At 47.5% G+C, this 18,662-nt stretch overlaps 1 protein-coding gene across 2 annotated transcripts in view; it reads left to right on the forward strand.

Annotated features, from left to right (window-relative positions):
• The first annotated feature begins 5,062 nt into the window (after positions 1 to 5,062).
• The window catches only part of MEIS1 (Meis homeobox 1), a 137,637-nt gene continuing 124,037 nt past the window's right edge, over positions 5,063 to 18,662 (forward strand). Inside the window, exons 1-6 of one of the 2 annotated variants that reach the window (XM_042981565.1) lie at positions 5,063 to 6,188; positions 8,043 to 8,269; positions 10,116 to 10,257; positions 10,790 to 10,840; positions 11,626 to 11,676; positions 13,218 to 13,364. In XM_042981565.1, coding sequence (XP_042837499.1) covers positions 6,177 to 6,188; positions 8,043 to 8,269; positions 10,116 to 10,257; positions 10,790 to 10,840; positions 11,626 to 11,676; positions 13,218 to 13,364 — 630 coding nt within the window. In that variant the 5' untranslated portion in view covers positions 5,063 to 6,176. The remainder of the gene's footprint in view (positions 6,189 to 8,042; positions 8,270 to 10,115; positions 10,258 to 10,789; positions 10,841 to 11,625; positions 11,677 to 13,217; positions 13,365 to 18,662) is intronic. The other variant, XM_042981564.1, reaches the window with a different exon arrangement.

Consider the following 18,662-nt stretch of genomic DNA (forward strand, 5'->3'; position numbering starts at 1 on the left):
GTCCTATATTGGACTTTTGCATGAGGCATCTGTGCTTTTTATTAAACTTAACACAAAACTCAGACCAGAAAATCGAGCATTGTATTTCAAATGAGCTTACGTATACACGCATATATAGTATGTGGTAGAGAAGGGGAAGGAGTTTTCTAAGTTTTGTTGTGAGTAGCTTTGGGGGAATATTGGAGGATGAAACCATTAGAAATAACTTAGTTGAAAGCTCACATCTTCTAAAGCAATGTGTGTCTTTGGCTAATATTTATATTTTACTAAAAGGCTTCTATTTCCCTTTTTCATTCTACAGCCGCTCCTTATGTAGAAGTTGGGGGGGGAGGGTAAAGTGTGGGCTAATAACTCATTTCCCAGTTAATTTTATTAAGAATTTATAGCACTGTTTAGAAAGTTTTAAGACAACCATAAATTTTATTAGGAATATTTTATTAAGCCCTCCATTTAATTAATAAAAGACCTCTATAACTTCTGAAAATGTCAGAGCTAGTAATTATGTTAACCAGTGTAATTTTTCCCCCTCTGGAGACCAAAGCATTTTAATGATTTGAAATAGAAAGGTAGTAATGAAAACAACTCTCCCCCTACTTAAAAAAAATTTTTTTTTCTTAACTTTTGCATTATCCAGTTAGAATATAGTGACTTAGGTATTTTCCCCACAATGGTTGGAGAGCCTGAACTGACCTCTCATTGACTTCTGAACTGGACCCAGACATTGTTTTCTGAAGCAAAATGCAGTAAACAAATCTCCGAGGTCTTCTAGCCCAGATGGCTTTGGGGCACATGATTAACGTCTTCTCTAATCCGCTCAGTTAACCCCCTTTCACATCACCTGACCAGGTTCCCCCTTTTATAGACCTCTAAATAGTTTATTTCACTTTTCTCAGAGCTATTCATTAGCTTTGACTTCTTGGTACCTCTCTCATATCACATCCAGGCTCTTATCTCAAGCATTCCTCTATTATCTCTACTAGATTTTAAATCCATTTTCTTCAAACTGTCTTTCCCTCCTCCTATTTCTGTTTTTTGAAATGCAAATGTTAATGTGGAGGGTTGAGATGCAGACTATGAATGTTCTTGAAGGACAAACCCCAAGCCTCCGCACCACAGGACAACCTAAGGAGTAATCACAACATTTTAACAGGCATCTTAAAGTTAGGTGGCAGATGATAAACTCTTATCATTCTGTGAACACAGCTGCCAAACTCAATTGATTAACAGTCTTTTGTTTATTCTGGGCTGGCAAATACACACACATTTTACCTTAAGAGATGCCTCTTTAATTTCTGAGGGTTTTGGAGCTGACTCATCAGTGTGAACTTTGGGGACAAAAGCCTAATTCAGGATATATGTCTTTTCAGAGACACAATCCCTTATAGGAGAACAGAAAATTAGAGGGGAGTGCTCAAAAAGGACTGTACCAACATCGGAAAGGGGCACCACTTGCTTTAAATGCCTCCTTGCTAGGAAGGTCTAAACAATAGAGACCTAGGCCCCAGCCTGCCCCTTTAAAGTCTTAGCTCTCTATCTTTGGGAAGATGTTGTGGGATGTTTAGAGTAAGCTGAGGATGGAAGGCACATGTCTCGAGAGCTACGGGCAAGTGCCAGAACCCTTCACCAGGCCAAGTTTTTGCAAAATAAATGTGCTATTACTTCAAAAAGGAAGTATCTGAAATAAGTTAGGGATAGGTGCTATCACAGAACAGGTATAAATATCAGTAGTAGTTTACTAAGATACCTAGAACTATCCCTTTGCCTTTTCCTTTTAATAGATGATTAATTGCTGCCTTGCTAAAGGAGGGGTTTTTTTTATGGCTACTATATTACAACTCTAGACTTCCTCTGTGCAATTTCTCTCAGCAAGCCCCAACTGTAATAACTGTTTGCTAATTGTAAAATCCTTATCCAGAATGAGGTTTGGGCAAACAATTTGTACTACTGTAATTACATTGTAAAAGTGTTTTAGTCCCTTGATTGTCCAGAATCAATCTTATAAAGACCTAGGAGTAGCATTAGGTTAGCAGTTATAAATGGAAAAGGGGTGGGGGGAGAAGAAAGAAGACACTTTTTAAAACTATAAAGAGTTTATTTAAGACAACAAACACAAACTATCTCTTTCTTTGAGGAAAACCTGTGTGTAGGTAATTGAAAGTACTTTTATGGTAACCTGACACATCATGGTTGAAGCTCACAATAGTTTTCCAACTGCTTTGAAGTTTTTGGTTATGTTTGAAAAGGAGTGACTTACCTGAACCTTCTTTTTTCATCTCTGCTAGAAAACAAATTTACCAAAAAGCAACAATACAAAATAAACTCCATTGTCAAAGAAATCTTTACCAAAACTGGCCTTTTCCAAATTTGAAAACATGGCCGCAGAGTTGAGGTAACTCCAAACCGGTTACTTAAGCCTTTGCTGGAGAGCCCCTAAGGACTCTTAAAGACGATGATCATCGAAATGTATTTCGCAGTAAATTTCTCTCCGTTAAATTATACTTACACCATTTCCCTCGCAGTTCATTTAAGGATCATAAACGTAGATGTACCCATCTCGAGGTTTGGCTTGACCCCCCCCCCCTTATGTCCCTCCCCTACAGCCAGCCGCGCCGAAGCCTGGCCTGCTGGACTGCAGTGGTCACACGTCCGCGTGCAGCCGTCGGAAGGCGCAGGTGAGGGCCAAAGCCGCCTGGGGTTCGGAGAGGGCTTGCAGGCTGCCGGCCCAGTTTGGTCCTCCCGGTAATTGGAAAAGGATTGCGTTGCCTGGCCCAGCCAGCGCAGCTTCCCGCGAACTAAACAGAGAAATCGCCTTCCGGAGACCGGGAGGTTCCATCTTGGCCTGAAGTTCGGTTTCCAAGTTCATGTTGGGGCGAGCGGGGTGGGGGTGGGAGTGTCAGGCAAAGGCGTAAAGAAGCTGGTAATTCACCTGGATCCCCTCGGCTTTGACACGCGGCCTGCTTTAACCTCCTGCGTAATGTACCGGGGCGTCGGTACCCAAAAACTTTACCCATGTTTGCGATGGAAAAAAGTTAAAGATCCTAAAGTTGGGGGGGGGGGAGAAAGGGAGCGAGAGAAAGGAAGAAAGAAGAGAGATGCAAATATGCGGATCCTTGGATGTTTTTTAAACAGTCGGAGCTCTTTCAAGGCAAAGTGTATCTGAAGGCTTTGGGTGAATGTGTCAGCCCTTTAGGTGCACACGGGGGGAGTGCGGTGTCGGCGTTGGGGAGGTGTGCGGGAGGCTGGGAAGGCTGAGCTGCTTCGGCTTTATGAAAACTCCACTATGGGGGTGGGGGGGGGGAGACTGGGCGTTGACTCCTGCTAAGTACTAAAGGAATAGACATCGCTCAGCGAGGCTACGTGTGCTGGAGGGAACCTGATTCCAGATATATGTTCTGATGCTTGCCCAGTGTCTCTGGCTTCTTGAAAGCCCACTTAACAAAAACTTGAGTCCTACCTCTCAAACTGATGCAAATTCTCTTTTAGTTTGCGCATTTAGAGTTAGCCTCAATACATTTGAGAGCTCCTAGCCTTGTCCAAACAACCTCTCCAGATACGAGCCCCCTAATCTTTCTCAAAACTCTTTCTCTTATCTACACCCCCCTTTGGGATGAGGGTTCGGTCCGCAGCTGGCGAAGTGGGATGGGGGGGTGGGGGCGATGGGAACTAGCGGCCGACGGCTTTGGAGGAGTCAGCCTTTTGGCCACCATCAGGGCGGGAATCGGGACTGGCAGTTTGCATTCCCGGCAGATCGAAGCTCCCTGCTGATCGATTATTTGATAATTGATTTTCCCCGCAGCCAATGCGCGGCCGCCTTGGCAGGAGCGCCCCCTGATTGGCCGAGCCCTCCTCCACGGCTGCCTACCGAGATTTGGGTGAGCTCATTTTCCAGTCGACCGCAGGGGGAGTTTTCTGTGAGGTTTCAGCTGGAGGGAGGAAAAAAAAATCCTGCTCCGAGCCGAGCGAGCTGCGAGCCTTGCTCGAGGATGTGAGGTTTCCAACCCGCTGGTTGAGCTGCTGTGGCTGAGCCATCTCGGCATATAGAGCCGGGCGCGCAGAAAAATAAAAACGAAAATAACACCACTAAATACAATAATAAAAGGCAAGCTTAGAGTGGGAGAATAAGGAGAGGATTTCGTTGCTGTGCTGTTGTTGTTGTTGTTGTTGTTGTCGTTGTTGTCGTTGTTGTTGTTAAGCCAGAGAATAGGTATTTGAAGGGAGAAAGTTAAAATCAGTGGCTGGTTGGAGCCTCTGAGTTGTGGGTAGGGGCAGGTTTTTGTCTGAAATCTCAGCTCCCGAAGTGAATTTCTTTTTCTTTGGCACTGGGAGTTTTCCCTGAGCCGGGTTGGGGACAGGAAAGCGGGGTGAGGAGAAGAAGGGCTGGGGAGGAGAGCGCGGAGCTTCGCGGGGCAAACGAGCTTGGGGAGCAGGGTCCCTCCAGGCCCGAGCACTGCCGAGGCCGGAGCCCCTCGGCGCTTCGAAGACAAAGGCGGCGCGGCCGGAGCCGGAGCCGAGCGCGCTGACCCTGCTGCGCCGCGCCCTGGGCGCACAGCTGCCTCTCCCAGAGAGGGTCGGAGAAACAGCCTGCTTCCCCGAGTCTCCCTGGCCCGGGCTCCACCCGCGAGGTCTGGGCTGCTCCGAGCCCGCGTCGGGTTTCGTTTTCCGGCGATCATAAATAGCTTCGTGTTTGTAAACAGGCGCTGGGGGCACATTCCCGGCTCTCAGCTCATTGTTCCCTCCTTTCCTCTCCCACTTCGCGCAGGACGCCGGGGCTGGGGCTGGGGGCCTCCGGGGCTAGGAGGTGGAGGGCGGGGGTGTCCAGATCCCAAAGTGAGAAAATGCAAGCATTTCCTTTCCTTGGGCCGGGTGTCCACCTCTGACAGCAACTCTAAGCTGGAGCTGCAGAAAGCCCCAGCCTTCTTCACCCCACGTTCTCGGGACTCAGCAGAGCCTTTCCAAGCCTTGCTCCTGCTCAGTCTTCTGTCTCCCCGTTTGACTTTTCTACTTGGGGTGGTCCGTCCTGAGAATCCAATACTTTCTGCATTAGCCCCCTCTGCCCCCGAAAAAACTGGCAGACCCCAATAATTTCGAGGAAAGTCATGAAGTCTGTGCTCAGAGCCCTGTGCAAAATAACTCCTGCTGCTGCCTGCCCGGCGTTTATTCCCAATTTATTTCAAGAGAGTCGGCTTTGGGGAGAGAGTCTGGAGGGGGAGGGAGAGAAAAGAATACGGAAAATAAAGGCTGCGGCCGGGGGCTGCTGCCCGCGTTTGTGCGCGTGTGCCCTGGGTGTGTGTGTGTTTGTGCCTGGGCGTGCGATTTAATGGAGCGTCTCTCTGCCTCTCCAGTGCGGCCAGAGCTCGCTTCGCGCACCCACCCCTGCCGAGGATCCTACTTGCTGCAGCCCAATGCATTGTGTAAGACGCGACCTGTTATGGCCACCACTACTTCCGGGTTCTAGCATTCTGGTCGGAATCCACCTCTCCGCCTGTGCAACACACACTTTACACACGCACGGGGACTGCAAGCGGGCAGCATCGATCGTGGCTCCTTTAAGACAAACTCAGACAGACATTTTTTTTAACCCTCCTCCTCTAATCTCCCTCCAGTGCAGCAGTTGCAAAGAGGGAGAGAGAGAGAGAGAGAAAGAGAAAGAGCGAGCGAGAGAAGAGAGAAACTGATTAGGAATTAGGACTGATTCAAGGGAAGCGAGCGCTAGGGCTTTGTGCATTTGAATATTAACATTTGAGGTGTTCTGACCAGAAGAAGACAGAGCGGATGATCATTCATTCACCACGTTGACAACCTCGCCTGTGATTGACAGCCGGAGTGGCAGAAAGCCATGAGATTTGGTAGTTGGGTCTGAGGGGCGCTCTTTTTTTTTTTTTAAACTGATTTTTTGGGGGAGAGAAGATCTGCTTTTTTTTTTTTTCTTTTCTTTTTGCCCCCGCTGCTGTCTTGGAAACGGAGCGCTTTTATGCTCAGTGACTCGGGCGCTTTGCTTCAGGTCCCGTAGACCGAAGATCTGGGACCAGTAGCTCACGTTGCTGGAGACGTTAAGGGATTTTTCGTCGTGCTTTACATTTTTTTTTTCCGGGGGAGTTTGCTTATTTGTTTCTTTTCACACTGGCCTTAAAGAGGATATATTAGAAGTTGAAGTAGGAAGGGAGCCAGGGAGGCCGATGGCGCAAAGGGTACGTATTAAAAAACAATTGTGGAACTCAAATGTGAGATTAAATTGAAACGTGGCCGAAAGACACTGCTAAAAAGTTTCCTTTTTTCTCTGTATTTTTGAATGAGGCTCCTAAAGCCGTGGCCTAAAGCGAGAGAATTTATTCAGTGCATTTGTAGACTTATGTATGTTACATGTAATTAATTCAAGTAATCAAGTTTTCTATAGAATCCTAACCAGCAGCTATCTAAATAAAAATACAAGCTCAGGCAATCATCTGTTTAAAAAACAAAAACAAAAGGCGCTAGATACCTAATGCTATAAAGTGAGTGGTTCAGGGAGCAGAAGTTTAAAGCTATTTTTAAAGTAAAATAAGCAGCTAGAAACTTCTGATGTGTTACTGCTTATGCTCATCTTTTAATATCATTAGAAGTATTTAGCTTTTTTTAAGCAAATAACTTTGTCATCGTGTAATGGCTTTTGGGGTCGGAAAACATTCATCTTTTAAAAGTGATTTTAATGTGCATGGATTTTTATAAAAGGTAATACTTGGAAAGTTTTTGTTAGAAAAGCCCTTCACTAATTGGATACTAAGCACACAGCGACTCACTTTAAAAATGCAATACTAATTTCCCCAATATTCCTATTTGAATGGAAATGTAGTGAGAGTCAAGTGAGACAATGACAACCCAACTGAGGTAGTTTCTTAAAAGACAGGGGGGTCTACAGAAAGCCTTCCCTGCATAATTTGCGTCCTGGCCCTCAAAGCCCTGTTTGCAAAAGAAAGTTACTAGGCTGACACATTCTTCTTTACTCCTTTGGTTCAGGCAAATGTCAGCGTTCTTCCAAACTATTTTCACACCTCTGGCTTTAAGGACATGAAAGTGGCAGTTCCTCTTTTCTTTGAAAATCATTTCACTCTCCGTGCCTCCAATTCTTGGGAAAAGAACTTGCCTGGGATGAAGCAATGAGAAAAATCTAAATAGCTAAATTTTGCACCCCAAAATAATGACAATCAATATGAAAGTAGTTTTTCTGAAGAAAGAAGATAGGGGTTGTACGTGCATTTGCTTTTGAATTTACACCTGATGAGTTACATTTGCCTCATTGACTTTTAGTCTGGGGGAAAAGTTCTTAACAGTGGAGAAAACAGAATAACTGCTCCAACTATAGATTTCCTTTAACTTTGAGGGAAAATTGCCCAATTCTAAATTCAGCTCTAATGAACATGAAAAACTACCTTTCTCTGAGTTTCACTTATGAGAAGGCCAGTTAGTTTTGTGTAATCTAGCAGAGTTTGTCTTGGAAAGCAAAGGAAATGCAGGGTCTTGCAGGACTGCCTTAACCCCACGCTGGCAGAGAAATAAAATGAGAAGGCTGTCTGAATTCATGTGCTTAGCTTAGCTGTTCCCATCGTAACTTTTTTTTTTTTTTTTTTTAAATTCCCCCTGATGGGAAGGGGCTGTGAAACTAGGCGGGTTTGCTGCACTGTCCTGGCACGTTTTATTATTGTGATTTTGAATTTCCTCCTCTAGAGACATGCACGTTTTACCTTCCGCCCTCTGGGAAAATGCCTCCCTTTCTTTCCTTCTTTCTTCCCTCCTTCCTTGCCAAAGGATCCTGAATTTCTGAACTAGTTGATAGGGACACAAGTTAGGGCAAGACCATTCATCTCAGCCGAGACTCAGAGAATCCTAGGATTTTTACTTTAGAAATTATTTTTAAAATAAAAACCCTCAACTTGAGAGATGCAAGGCCACTGAATTCTGGGTTGAAGGATCCAGCTGGACTGACATTATATAAGCTCCATGCCCTGCCGGTTCCCCATTTGCCGGCCTGGCCTTCTGAACCTTGTTTTCTCCTGTTTGTCATGCAGTACGACGATTTACCCCATTACGGGGGCATGGATGGAGTAGGCATCCCCTCCACGATGTATGGGGACCCGCATGCGGCCAGGTCCATGCAGCCGGTCCACCACCTGAACCACGGGCCTCCTCTGCACTCGCATCAGTACCCGCACACAGCTCACACCAACGCCATGGCCCCCAGCATGGGTTCCTCCGTCAATGACGCTTTAAAGAGAGATAAAGATGCCATTTATGGGTAGGTACGACGGGCAGCAGGTTAAGTGGTAGAGACGCGATGTTTCCTCTGTTTCCCTGTGCCTTTGGTAAAAGGAAAGCCAGAGCTCTGTGGATTGGAGGTACATTATTCGGTAACTTTTCATTCGCATTGCATGGAGGATTTGGGAAGGCGGCCTGCCTTCCCGGACGCCCCCCATCTCCACACACGCTCCGCGCTTGCCCAGCGTCCAGCTCCGCCGAGGCCGTGCCGGCGAAGGGGTCGTCCTGCAGGAGGAGTTGCCAAAGGTCCTTCGTCCCCTCTCACACCCTGGTTCTGTAGTTCAGCGGGTTGGAGTCCTCGCTTGCTGGGCTTCGCTGGGAGAGCGTTGGGGATTTCTAAATGTAGGCGCCTTTGTGTTGGAACGAAACTTTTAGTTTAAGGGAAAATCTTTTAAGCCACTGATTGTTCTGACTTGCTAAGTTTACTCAGCAACCTTATGCTGGCTCGGCCGCCGCACAATAAAAATCAAGGGAGGACAGTTGCAGGTCAGGCAAGGGGGAACATGCTTTGCATTTAGGGAGTTTGACCACCGTAGGCAAGGAGAGAGCTCGCTCTGAATTGTTATAGACATCAAGAAGCTTCTAGCCGGTTTAGTACTTTGTGTTCAAAGGCGAAGCCTGAAGGATCTGGAAGTAGGTGTGGGGTGCTGTCAGGCCAATGTGGTTTTCAGACTGTGGTTTACACCGTATTCTCCCAGGCCAGTCGATTAGACCCTGGGCTGGTAAAATCTTTCCAAAGTCACTTGTGCCTACTGTGTGCTCATGAATTTGGGGACCTCTTTTTACTTTGCAGCAACTTTTATTTCTATTTATGTCTCCTTTTGAAAATATCCGGCAACCCCGACCCTCCCCAGCTGCGAACCCTTTCTGCTTTATCTCCTGGTCCCTTGTGCGATGGGCCGGTTGAAATCCCAGCGTTCTCTCCTCAGCGTTAACTGCAAATGGCTTAGGCTCCAGGACAGAACATTTGGGGAAGCTTTGAAAAGGACCCCAAACTGTTAAATTTCCGGCTGGGCTGTGAGAGCTAATAAAAGACTTGAGACACCTCCTTGAGCATTAGGAGAAGCTTTTTTTTTTTTTTTTTTTCTTTTATGGGTTGAGATAAGCGACATCTAGGCCCCTGGAAATACTAGCTGCTTTGCCATTCCGTAGAGACAAAAATGAAAGGCTTTACCGCAGGGACATTTGAAGGAACTTTTCTTTTGCGGGTAGTGGGGGCCATTGACTAAGGGAGAGACATGTGCAGGGAGCTGTGGAGGAGGCTTCCTGCTCTCCGAGGGCCGCGGGGTCCGGGATCGGTAGGCGCAGCCCGCTGACAGTCGGCCCGCAGCCACAGAGGTCCCTTCCCCAAGTTAGCTGAGCGCCTGCCACCGAGGTCCCCCGAGTCTTGGGCTCCGCGAGGCTGCCTTGGAGGAACCCACTTGCACGAGCCCTCCCGACCCCTGCGCCCAGCGCCTTTCTCCTCCACCAGGTCCTAGATGTGCAGCGGAGGGACGAGGGCTTGTCGGGGTGGGAAACTTAATTCAAAATGGCTGCTGGAACCGCTTGGGTTTTATTCTTAGCAAATGTTACCAATTTCTCCGGCCAGATAGGCTGAACCGACCCTCAGATAAGGTCCCTGGCTTAGGGCCTCCGGTTTCGGAGGCCTAGGAGGAAGGGGTGGCGAGCAGTCACCTGGGGGCGGGGAGGGGGGAGGAAAAAAGTAGATGACAAAATCAGAGAGAGGGTCCCTGCCTCGAGCTCCTCTGGCTGTTTTTCTTGGGCGCCTTTTTCACTGACTCCGGACTAACCATTGTGTTGTTTGTGACTGTTGTATTTTCTTGCAGACACCCCCTCTTCCCTCTCTTAGCACTGATTTTTGAGAAATGTGAATTAGCTACTTGTACCCCCCGCGAGCCGGGGGTGGCGGGCGGGGACGTCTGCTCGTCAGAGTCATTCAATGAAGATATAGCCGTGTTCGCCAAACAGGTCAGCAAAATACATGTTTAAAAAGTAAAGAAAAAAGAAAAAAGAAAGAAAGAGAAACTCCCTCCCCCATCCAGCACATTTTCAAAAGTAACCAGCAAATTAGTCCACCCTAAGCCATGCCTGTGACATCTACCCTAGGGTTTTCTTCCTATATGAGTGTCTGCGGACGACTCAAAATCACCCATAGGCTTTCCAACTCACGCTCCAAAACCTAACGCAGAAAGCCCACTCTATAAAATAAAATCACAAACCCTACACGCTGTAGCCGCCTTGGTCTTGGCGAGCAGGGCAGCGTCCTCTAGAAGCGTACTTTTGCTGGTGGAAGAAACCCTGAGCCCTGGGCTTGTTGTTGGCTTATTTGATTCACATTGAAGTGTTTCTGCGAGGGATGCACTCGGTGTCACCGAGTCCTTCCCGGAGGTTACATCTTGCCCCCGACAGTGTAATGAGGCAAGAAACCAGGAAAGCGACCAGATTTCAAATGTTCTTTCTCCCCCCCCCCCCCCCCCCCCCCCTTCTCACTTGTATTTAGATTCGCGCAGAAAAACCTCTATTTTCTTCTAATCCAGAACTGGATAACTTGGTAAGAGCGGACCCCTACCTCCCCACCCCCATCTCCCCTCCCCCCAAGCCACCAGCTTTGCTTTAAAGAGCCCCAAGGTTTCTAGACGGGTCTTCCCGTAGCTGCAAGGCGGCTGCAAACGTTTCTGTCCACGGACAAGTGGTCCCGGGCAAGATCCCGGGGAAATAAATTCATCTCGAGAGGGGCCGGGCAAGCCCGCGCGGGGAAACGCGAGCTTTTGTTTTTTATGACAGCCGGGCAGCACAGCTCTAATCAGCGCGGGGATTTATCTCCGGGCTTGTCAGCGTATGTGCTTAAACTTTGCGGACTTCCCAGCCCTCAAAGTCGCGTCACGAGGGCAGCAACTGGGCAAGAGCCCCCAAACCACCAGTATGCCTGAAAGGTGTGAGGAAAGCAGCAGAAAGTTTGCAGTGTGAAAAGCCACAACTGGGGACTGTTTGGAATATTTTCCGTGCACTCCTTACTTGGAAACATCTAGTCCAGGGATGTGGCCCTTTCGGTGGGGTGGGGCCAGTGGGGCTGAGAAAGGGAAGAGCCATGGGGGAGGAGAGTGTTTATGATCCCTACTTAGATGCTTTGTTGTTGTTTTAGCTATTTTTTTCTCCTTAAGAAATATAAACCTCTAGATGGTACCCAGTCACTGCTATTAACTTTTAGTGTTATTGCCATAAATCAAAATAACTCTATTTACTGGGGGGGGGGGGTAGGCTGGAGATGCTAGAGCTGTGACAGCCAATTTTCTGCAAACTAGAAATAGGGTGCTCATTCTTTTTGTATCTTTGCAGATGATTCAAGCCATACAAGTATTAAGGTTTCATCTGTTGGAATTAGAGAAGGTAATTTCTCTAGCCTCTTTTCCTTTTGCTTTCCCCTCACCCCCAAACTCAAGGGGGTGGGGTGGGGTGGGGTGGGGGGGAGGTTCTGAATGGCTGAAGTTCAGGCTTCTGAGACATTTGCATAAATGTCTTTCTTTCTGGTAATTAGTGTCAAGGCCAATCTTAGCGTCCATTTCTCTTTGCGGTTTAATTACAATTTCAGCCACTAAAACTGGCATCTCAAATGCCCTAGCCTTGTATTCATTCTTAATACTTTGCTAGCTTTGTATAAATAGTTGCAATTCTATGCATCTCCCTTGATGTTTAGAATGCTGTTGTGAGTTTGGTTCACAGGTTATACCTTTGTGATCTCTTCTCTTCCTCTTCCCCCTCTTCTTTGCTACCTCTGGGTGGGTGGGAGGGGGGTTTTGTTTAGTTTTAGTGAGTTTCTGGAAGACAGTCTGAGAGCAGCGGCAGGTCAGACACAGAGGAGAGGTGGAGGGGGAGGAGGAGGAGTGGGCAGGGAGTCTGGAGGAGGTGGTGGGGGAGGCACATTAAACCTTTTGCAGAGACAAAGCAGAGTTGATAGTTGTGTCAATTTCTTGAATCTGTGAATCCTGCACACACCCCACCTTCACACTCAAGAAAGGGTGTGGGATAACATGATTTTGCTAGCTGTTCTATAAATCTCAGCAATAAAAACTTAATGCATTGTAATTCAAACTAACATTAAATTGCAAGCACACTGGGGTTTCTTGTGAGTTTTTGCATGTCAGTGATGCCTGGGGCCTGTAAGACTGCTCCACTTATACCTAAATATTTCGAAGCATTCTTTTTCCTTTTTCCTTTTTTTTTTTTTTTTTTTTGATCAGTTTGATACCTTTTCGTGGCTGTAGGGTTTTTTTTTTTTTCATATCATGAGTACTGGCAATTTGATTTTCTTCTATTTTTTTAAAGTGTCCTAAAATATGCTTTTTTCAGGTAGAATCCCTAATTACAAATGTTATCAGGACTTGGGCTATCAAACATATACCCTATACCACCACAGTACTGGTCTTTGGAGATATATAGATATATATAGGGAGAAAGATATATAGATATAGATATTGATATGTATATACACCCACATATATAGTAATATATGTCTTCATATATTACATATATATATATATATATATCTTCACATTTTTCTCTTAGACACACTGGAAAAGGACTTATGATAAAGTAAGTGGATGAAATTAAATAGTTTACCTTAAATGTCACCCACGCAGGTCACCTCTCTAATGGCCACAGCCCTGGGAGCAGATGAATTTAACACGGGTGTTGAATATGTTGTAGCCTGTGAATCATCTTGTCACTGTCAATTTTCTGGGATATCTCTATTTTGCAAGAAAAGAAAGTTATTCCTAATTCTGGATGCGTCTGGGGGTCTCTGGAGGACAATTGCTCTGTGTTTCCCTATTTGGAAGTTTGGATCTCACAAGGGGGGTGGATTGCACTTGTCAATGTCATTTATGCACTCCTGATTATATTTCCATTTTTTTATTTCTGTCATAATGTAGGTACACGAATTATGTGACAATTTCTGCCACCGGTATATTAGCTGTTTGAAAGGGAAAATGCCTATCGATTTGGTGATAGACGATAGAGAAGGAGGATCAAAATCAGACAGTGAAGATATAACAAGATCAGCAAATCTAACCGACCAGGTATGCGTTTTTCAATTTCAACATCCCTGGGAAAAAAAAATCTGTATGCATATTGCTTGCTGGGTCACTACCACCTCCTTTTATTATTTGCATATGATTAAGTCCCTTTTAGATACATTTCCATCGAAATGAAAATTTTTGAATAATGTGGCTATTATTGCTTCATTAAGGCTGGCTCTGGGATTCGACCTGGAGAGATGAGCTTGTAAAAGCTTTGCCTGCAAACTTGACCTGTTTCTTGTCGCTTTTAATTTTTGTCTTTATTTTATTTACCCTGTATAATAATGGGAGTGTTAACTGCCAGTGACCGCCTGATTGCAGGGCTGTGTTCTGGAGCGTTTTTTCCCCCTTCTATTTCGAAGAAAAGGAAAGGGTAGGGTCTGCTTATTTCTTATTTTATTAGGAATAAACCCAAGATAGGTGGTCTAAGAGAGACAGCGAGGGTTTGAAATCTAGCAAATGCTGGCTATTTTCTCCCTGTCTATACGGTTCATTAGCCTGTCTTGTCAGTTTTCCTCGGCCGAACGCTTCTAGACCTCACTGAACATTGCTTTGTGCGGTGCTCGCTGCAAGCTCGCCCATTTTATTGTACTTAGTAGAAAAAATAAGACCAGGCCGAGGTTATAAAAACAGATAAATATGGACGTTTCTCTTCCTCCTTTCCACTCATCCTCCAGCTGGTAGTGCACTGGGCCCTGTGGGTTGGCAGCTTTTGGAAGCGTCAAGGGCACCCCGGGAAACTCCCTCGGTGTGGCCGTGGGGGACCTCGCGCCGCCTTCGCTCTCCACTGCCAGCCTTTGCTTGCTTCGCCCCCTCCTCTCTGGTCCTCCCTGCAGGCCCTTCTTCCGCTGCGTTGCTAAGTGGGGACGACTTTTATTTGGAATTGCTGGGGGGGGGGGTCTCTCCCTCTCTCAACCCAGCACCACTGTTTGCTCCCAGTCTCTCCCTCTCCTGTCGCTGCGTCTCTGGATTGGCCCAAAGAAGTTGCAAAAATGCAATGAAAGTGAAAACCTGAGGAGCGGGTGAGATGAAACGGGCTCAGAACAGCTCTCCGTTGCGAATTGCTGCAACGCGAATAGAGATTTGGGTTGCGGGTCTCCTCTGGCCTCTCCATAAATGAGTGAAGGCCCAGAGTCGTTTCTCTTTCTGACTTGGCACGTGAGTTCCGTCTTGTGGGGGGAGAGATCAGCCTGCCTTTGTTAAGCCAAAAGACGGGCGGGCGTGTAGAGTTTTCCTTTGCAAGCTCTGCCACGGTCACTGTTGGCTAGCGGCTATCTTGCAAAGTCCTTGCAGGAGTGTCCGACTCCTGGGTCTTGGTGTCCTCTTGAAGTTTTCCTCTCTCAACATCACCCTCTTAAAATACATTCCCAGCTTGGATTTCTTTCGGTAATCCCACGACAGGGCTGAATTCCTCCTTTCCCCATGAGCAGTGGAGGGCAGGCAGAGCTGAGCTTTAAAAGCGCCAGAGCGCCAGGTCTTTACTATTATTTGGCAAGTTGCAAACTTTCGGCAGTGTAGACGAGTGCACAGTACAGACGGTCTGCTCAATCCCTGCTCGGCCCCGCCGAGGTGGGAACACTGCAGGCAGCTCCTGGCCCGGCCCCGGGCCCTGCGGGCTGCCGGGCCTCCCGCCTGGTTCAGCCCGCCAGCCCTCACCCCGGAGCTGTTAAATGCAGATTCCGCTGAGGAACCCTCGGGTAGCTGCTGTTGAATAAAAATTGTAATCCAACAAGCCTAACTAGAAAATGGGATTCTAAGAGCTCCGGAGTGCTGGGTACATAAAGCTATTTGAGCAAATTACAAGAATCGCTTAGGGGCATGAATGAAATCAACACTTTAATTGCCTCCAAAATGAAGATTTATACCCCATTTTCTCAACGAATCATTATTTTATTAAAGTCAAAGATAAAGGACCAAAGCTATGGGATTTTTTTTGAGGGGGGCACAAAATTGGTATAACATCATTGCGTTTCCCCCCTACTCCTTCGGTAAACTTTTGTTACACAATTACCTTAATTTGAGATATGCAGACTGGCAGGCGATTGTAGTGGATAAAAATTGACATTTTAGTCTCTTCCCTCACCTAAAAAATGAGAAGCGTGCATCCCAGCCCCCACCGCTTACTGGTGGGCTTCGCAGCTTTGGCTGGGCTCCTGGCGCTGTTGGCCTATGCGCGCGGGCGAGCTCGCGTGACCCCTCCAGCTCATCTAGGTCTTGGTCCGTGGGCAGCAAACCCAAGTTTGTTCTTCCTAATTGTCCCCTTCCCGGGAGCCAGGAGCGAGTGTGCCTGGGCTCTGTTTGGAGCTGGGAGCGCAGAGCTCGGGGAGCACGGGGGACCTTGCCTCCGACCTGGACTCTGAGTGGAGTCCCCTGTTCTGGGAGGTGGGGAGTCAGAGACCAGGAACTAGGGCCCCCCTGTGGGCGCCAGTTCTCGGGACTGGAGCCTACTTGACGGTCCCTGGGGGCTCTAGACCCCTAGTGCGATGCCCTGGGGGCCGGGCCCAGAAAGGCCGACCTCTGCCACCTGTCTGCGAATGCGGCCCAGCCAGTTTGAGCCCCCGCAGAGGGTGCGCCCCGGGACGGGATGCTTCAGGTGTAGTGTGAGCGCTGGTCCTCGTTAGCTCATTAACCCCTCTGTCTCTAGGGTCTGCTGGCGGCACGGTTTATTTTATTTTACTTTTATCCTCGGAGGGCGCGGAGGCTGCCACCCGCGCAGGGACCTGGAATCGACGACTTTGATACCAGCCGGTTTCCCGGAGGGCTAAGTCGGCAAATACCCACTTGGCCTTGTAGTGATGCTTTTTTCTAAATATAAAAATATATATCAGATTAAGACGCCGGTAGAAGCCATAATCTCGTTGTCCCCCCACCTCTCTTACCCGCCCCCTTCCCCCTCCCAGACCCCGAGGAGCGAGGCTCGAGAGTCACCTCCTGTGGGCGCAGGCCTCCCGGGCGCCCTCTCCCGACGGTCTCGTTCCCCGCTCCGCACGGAAGCTCCCGACGCCCTGAGACTCGGGGCAGCAAGGGGCACCGGGGGCTTCCGGGGCGAGGGCAGGGCTGCGCCCCCGGGAACCAGAGCAGAGAGGAAGAACCGTGCGAGGCGTCGAGGCGAGGGTTGAGCCTGGTCGTCAGTGGAGAAGGATGCGGGCCCTTTGGGAGGTGCGACGCCTGTTTGAGGGATTCAGGGTGGAACTGGGGCGTCCAGAGGAGTTAGGCGGGAAAGAGCCTGGCCGCCCAGACGCTAGATTTTAGTCTGCGCTCCCAGAAGGAGCCGTCGAATGAAGTCTTCCTTCCCAGGGCTGTCTGTGGCTCGCCACTCCTTGAATCTAAGCATTTCCCCACTCCAAGAACCCGAACGGAGAGTGGAGAGAGAGGAGTGAGGAGTCTCCGGGCCCCTAAGGCCGCCTCCCGAAGTTGCCACGCCCGCTTGCAGCGAGAGCGGACTAGCTGGGCCTGTGCTCGGGCGCCAGCCCTGGTTTCCCACAGGCAGCGGGAGGCAAAGAAATGGTCCCTTTGGATTACAATTTTTATTCAACAGCAGCTCTCCGGGGGGTCCTCGGCTGAATCTGCATTTAACAGCTCTTGGGCGAGGGCTGGCGGCCTGCACAGGGCGCCCTGTTGCATGTTAATCCAGATTTGTGCCTGACATCTGGGGAGAAGTAATGTGGCTCAAGGAGATGGAACCAGAAAGCCACGCACGCCAGGCAGGTTAAATGCCAAGTGCTGCTAAACTCCCAGGGGAGGAGGATCGGCCTCCGGGGCTGTGCGGTCCAGGTTGGAGAGCACCAGGCCTCTGGGCCTCCGGGCCTCGGGGACACGGGGCAGCCTTGGGCCAGTGAGCTTTGGTTCCCAAGTGGGCTAGGAAAACGCTGATGGCGGTTGTTTTATTTTAAAAGTCTGGGATGTTGTTTCTAAAGCATCGTTTGAGTTAAAAAAAAAAAAAAAATCTTAAAACTGAACTTGGACTTGACTGAAAACGCCCCCTCCCTGCAAAGCGAGGTAGGGATGCAAGGGAGATTTAAGCTTTCTCTTTTTTTTTTGTGGGGCGGGGGGGTGGGGGTTATGGTAAGGAATGGGGATGAGAGGGCAAGGGATAGCCTGATGTCTTTGATGAATTGGATCTGCTGCTTTAGAAACAAATAGATGAAGCCATTGGTTATTTACTAATACTAGAAATGTAGGCAATTTGTTTTCATCCAATAAGAAAACTGGCCACAAGCGGCAAGAGACAGGAAAATGCTTCCTTTGTCAGGTAGTTTGTTTCTAAATGCTTACACATAGACACATCTTATTTAAAATGTAAATACTTCACAGGGTCACAATTAATGCTTTTGTCTTGGAAACTCTCAGTCCACAGGCCTTGGCATCCATGGGGGTCTTACATTCCTCTAACTTTACTTTTTTATTGTTGTTGTGGGTCATGTGTTGTACTCCTAATTCCTTTTTTTTTTTTTTTGAAATATGTCAAAGGGAAATTATGGCAAGATTCTCTTTAATGATTAAATAATAAGGTGTTGAGTGCTTGTCACTCCATTGGCTAATTGGAATGTTCATTCTAGGCCCTTTATAGCTTAGTATCCTTTGAATTAAAACTTAGTTGTTTACCAGGTGTGTTTTTATTGTTGCTTTCTGATTGGCTTTTAGAAATTTTAATTCCAGTGTACTTAACATACAGTGTTATATTAGTTTCAGGTGTACAATATAGTGATTCAACAATTTCATACGTTACTCAGTGCTCATCAAGATAAGTGTACTCTTAATCTGATTGGCTTTTAGTGTGTATCTATGTGTGAATTTCAGAGTAGGGATGTATTGACTCCTAATAGGGGCCCTTAAAAAAACATTTCATGAAAAACAGGTGAAGAGTGTATGCAAATGGGCTGAGATCAATTACATTGTTAACTGTCTGTAAGTGTAAACGATAATACTACGAAAGTTATTCCCTGTTCATAGCACATCTCTCTCTGTCTCTGTCTCTTGTCTCTCTGTCTCTCTCTTTCTGTGTCTCTCTCTCAAGTGGAAGTCCCCAGTGCAAGTTCCATGGCTTATGGAAAGCAATGATACTAATGCTACTTTGTACCAAGTAAAGCCATAACAGTAACTAGCGTTCAGTGATTTAACTAGCGCTGCAGCAATGGTCACTCAAAGAGCAATACCTCTTCCACCAGAATGACTCCATTGCTCATGATTTGGAAACATATAGAGCGGTTGTGTGTATTATTGCTGTCGGTCCTACCTTAGAGACTCTTACTAGAAACCATGGAGAAGCTCACACAGTAGAGGAAGGAAAAAAAAGGA

The sequence above is a fragment of the Panthera tigris genome, chromosome A3, assembly GCF_018350195.1.
Source record: "Panthera tigris isolate Pti1 chromosome A3, P.tigris_Pti1_mat1.1, whole genome shotgun sequence".
NCBI lineage: Eukaryota > Metazoa > Chordata > Mammalia > Carnivora > Felidae > Panthera > Panthera tigris.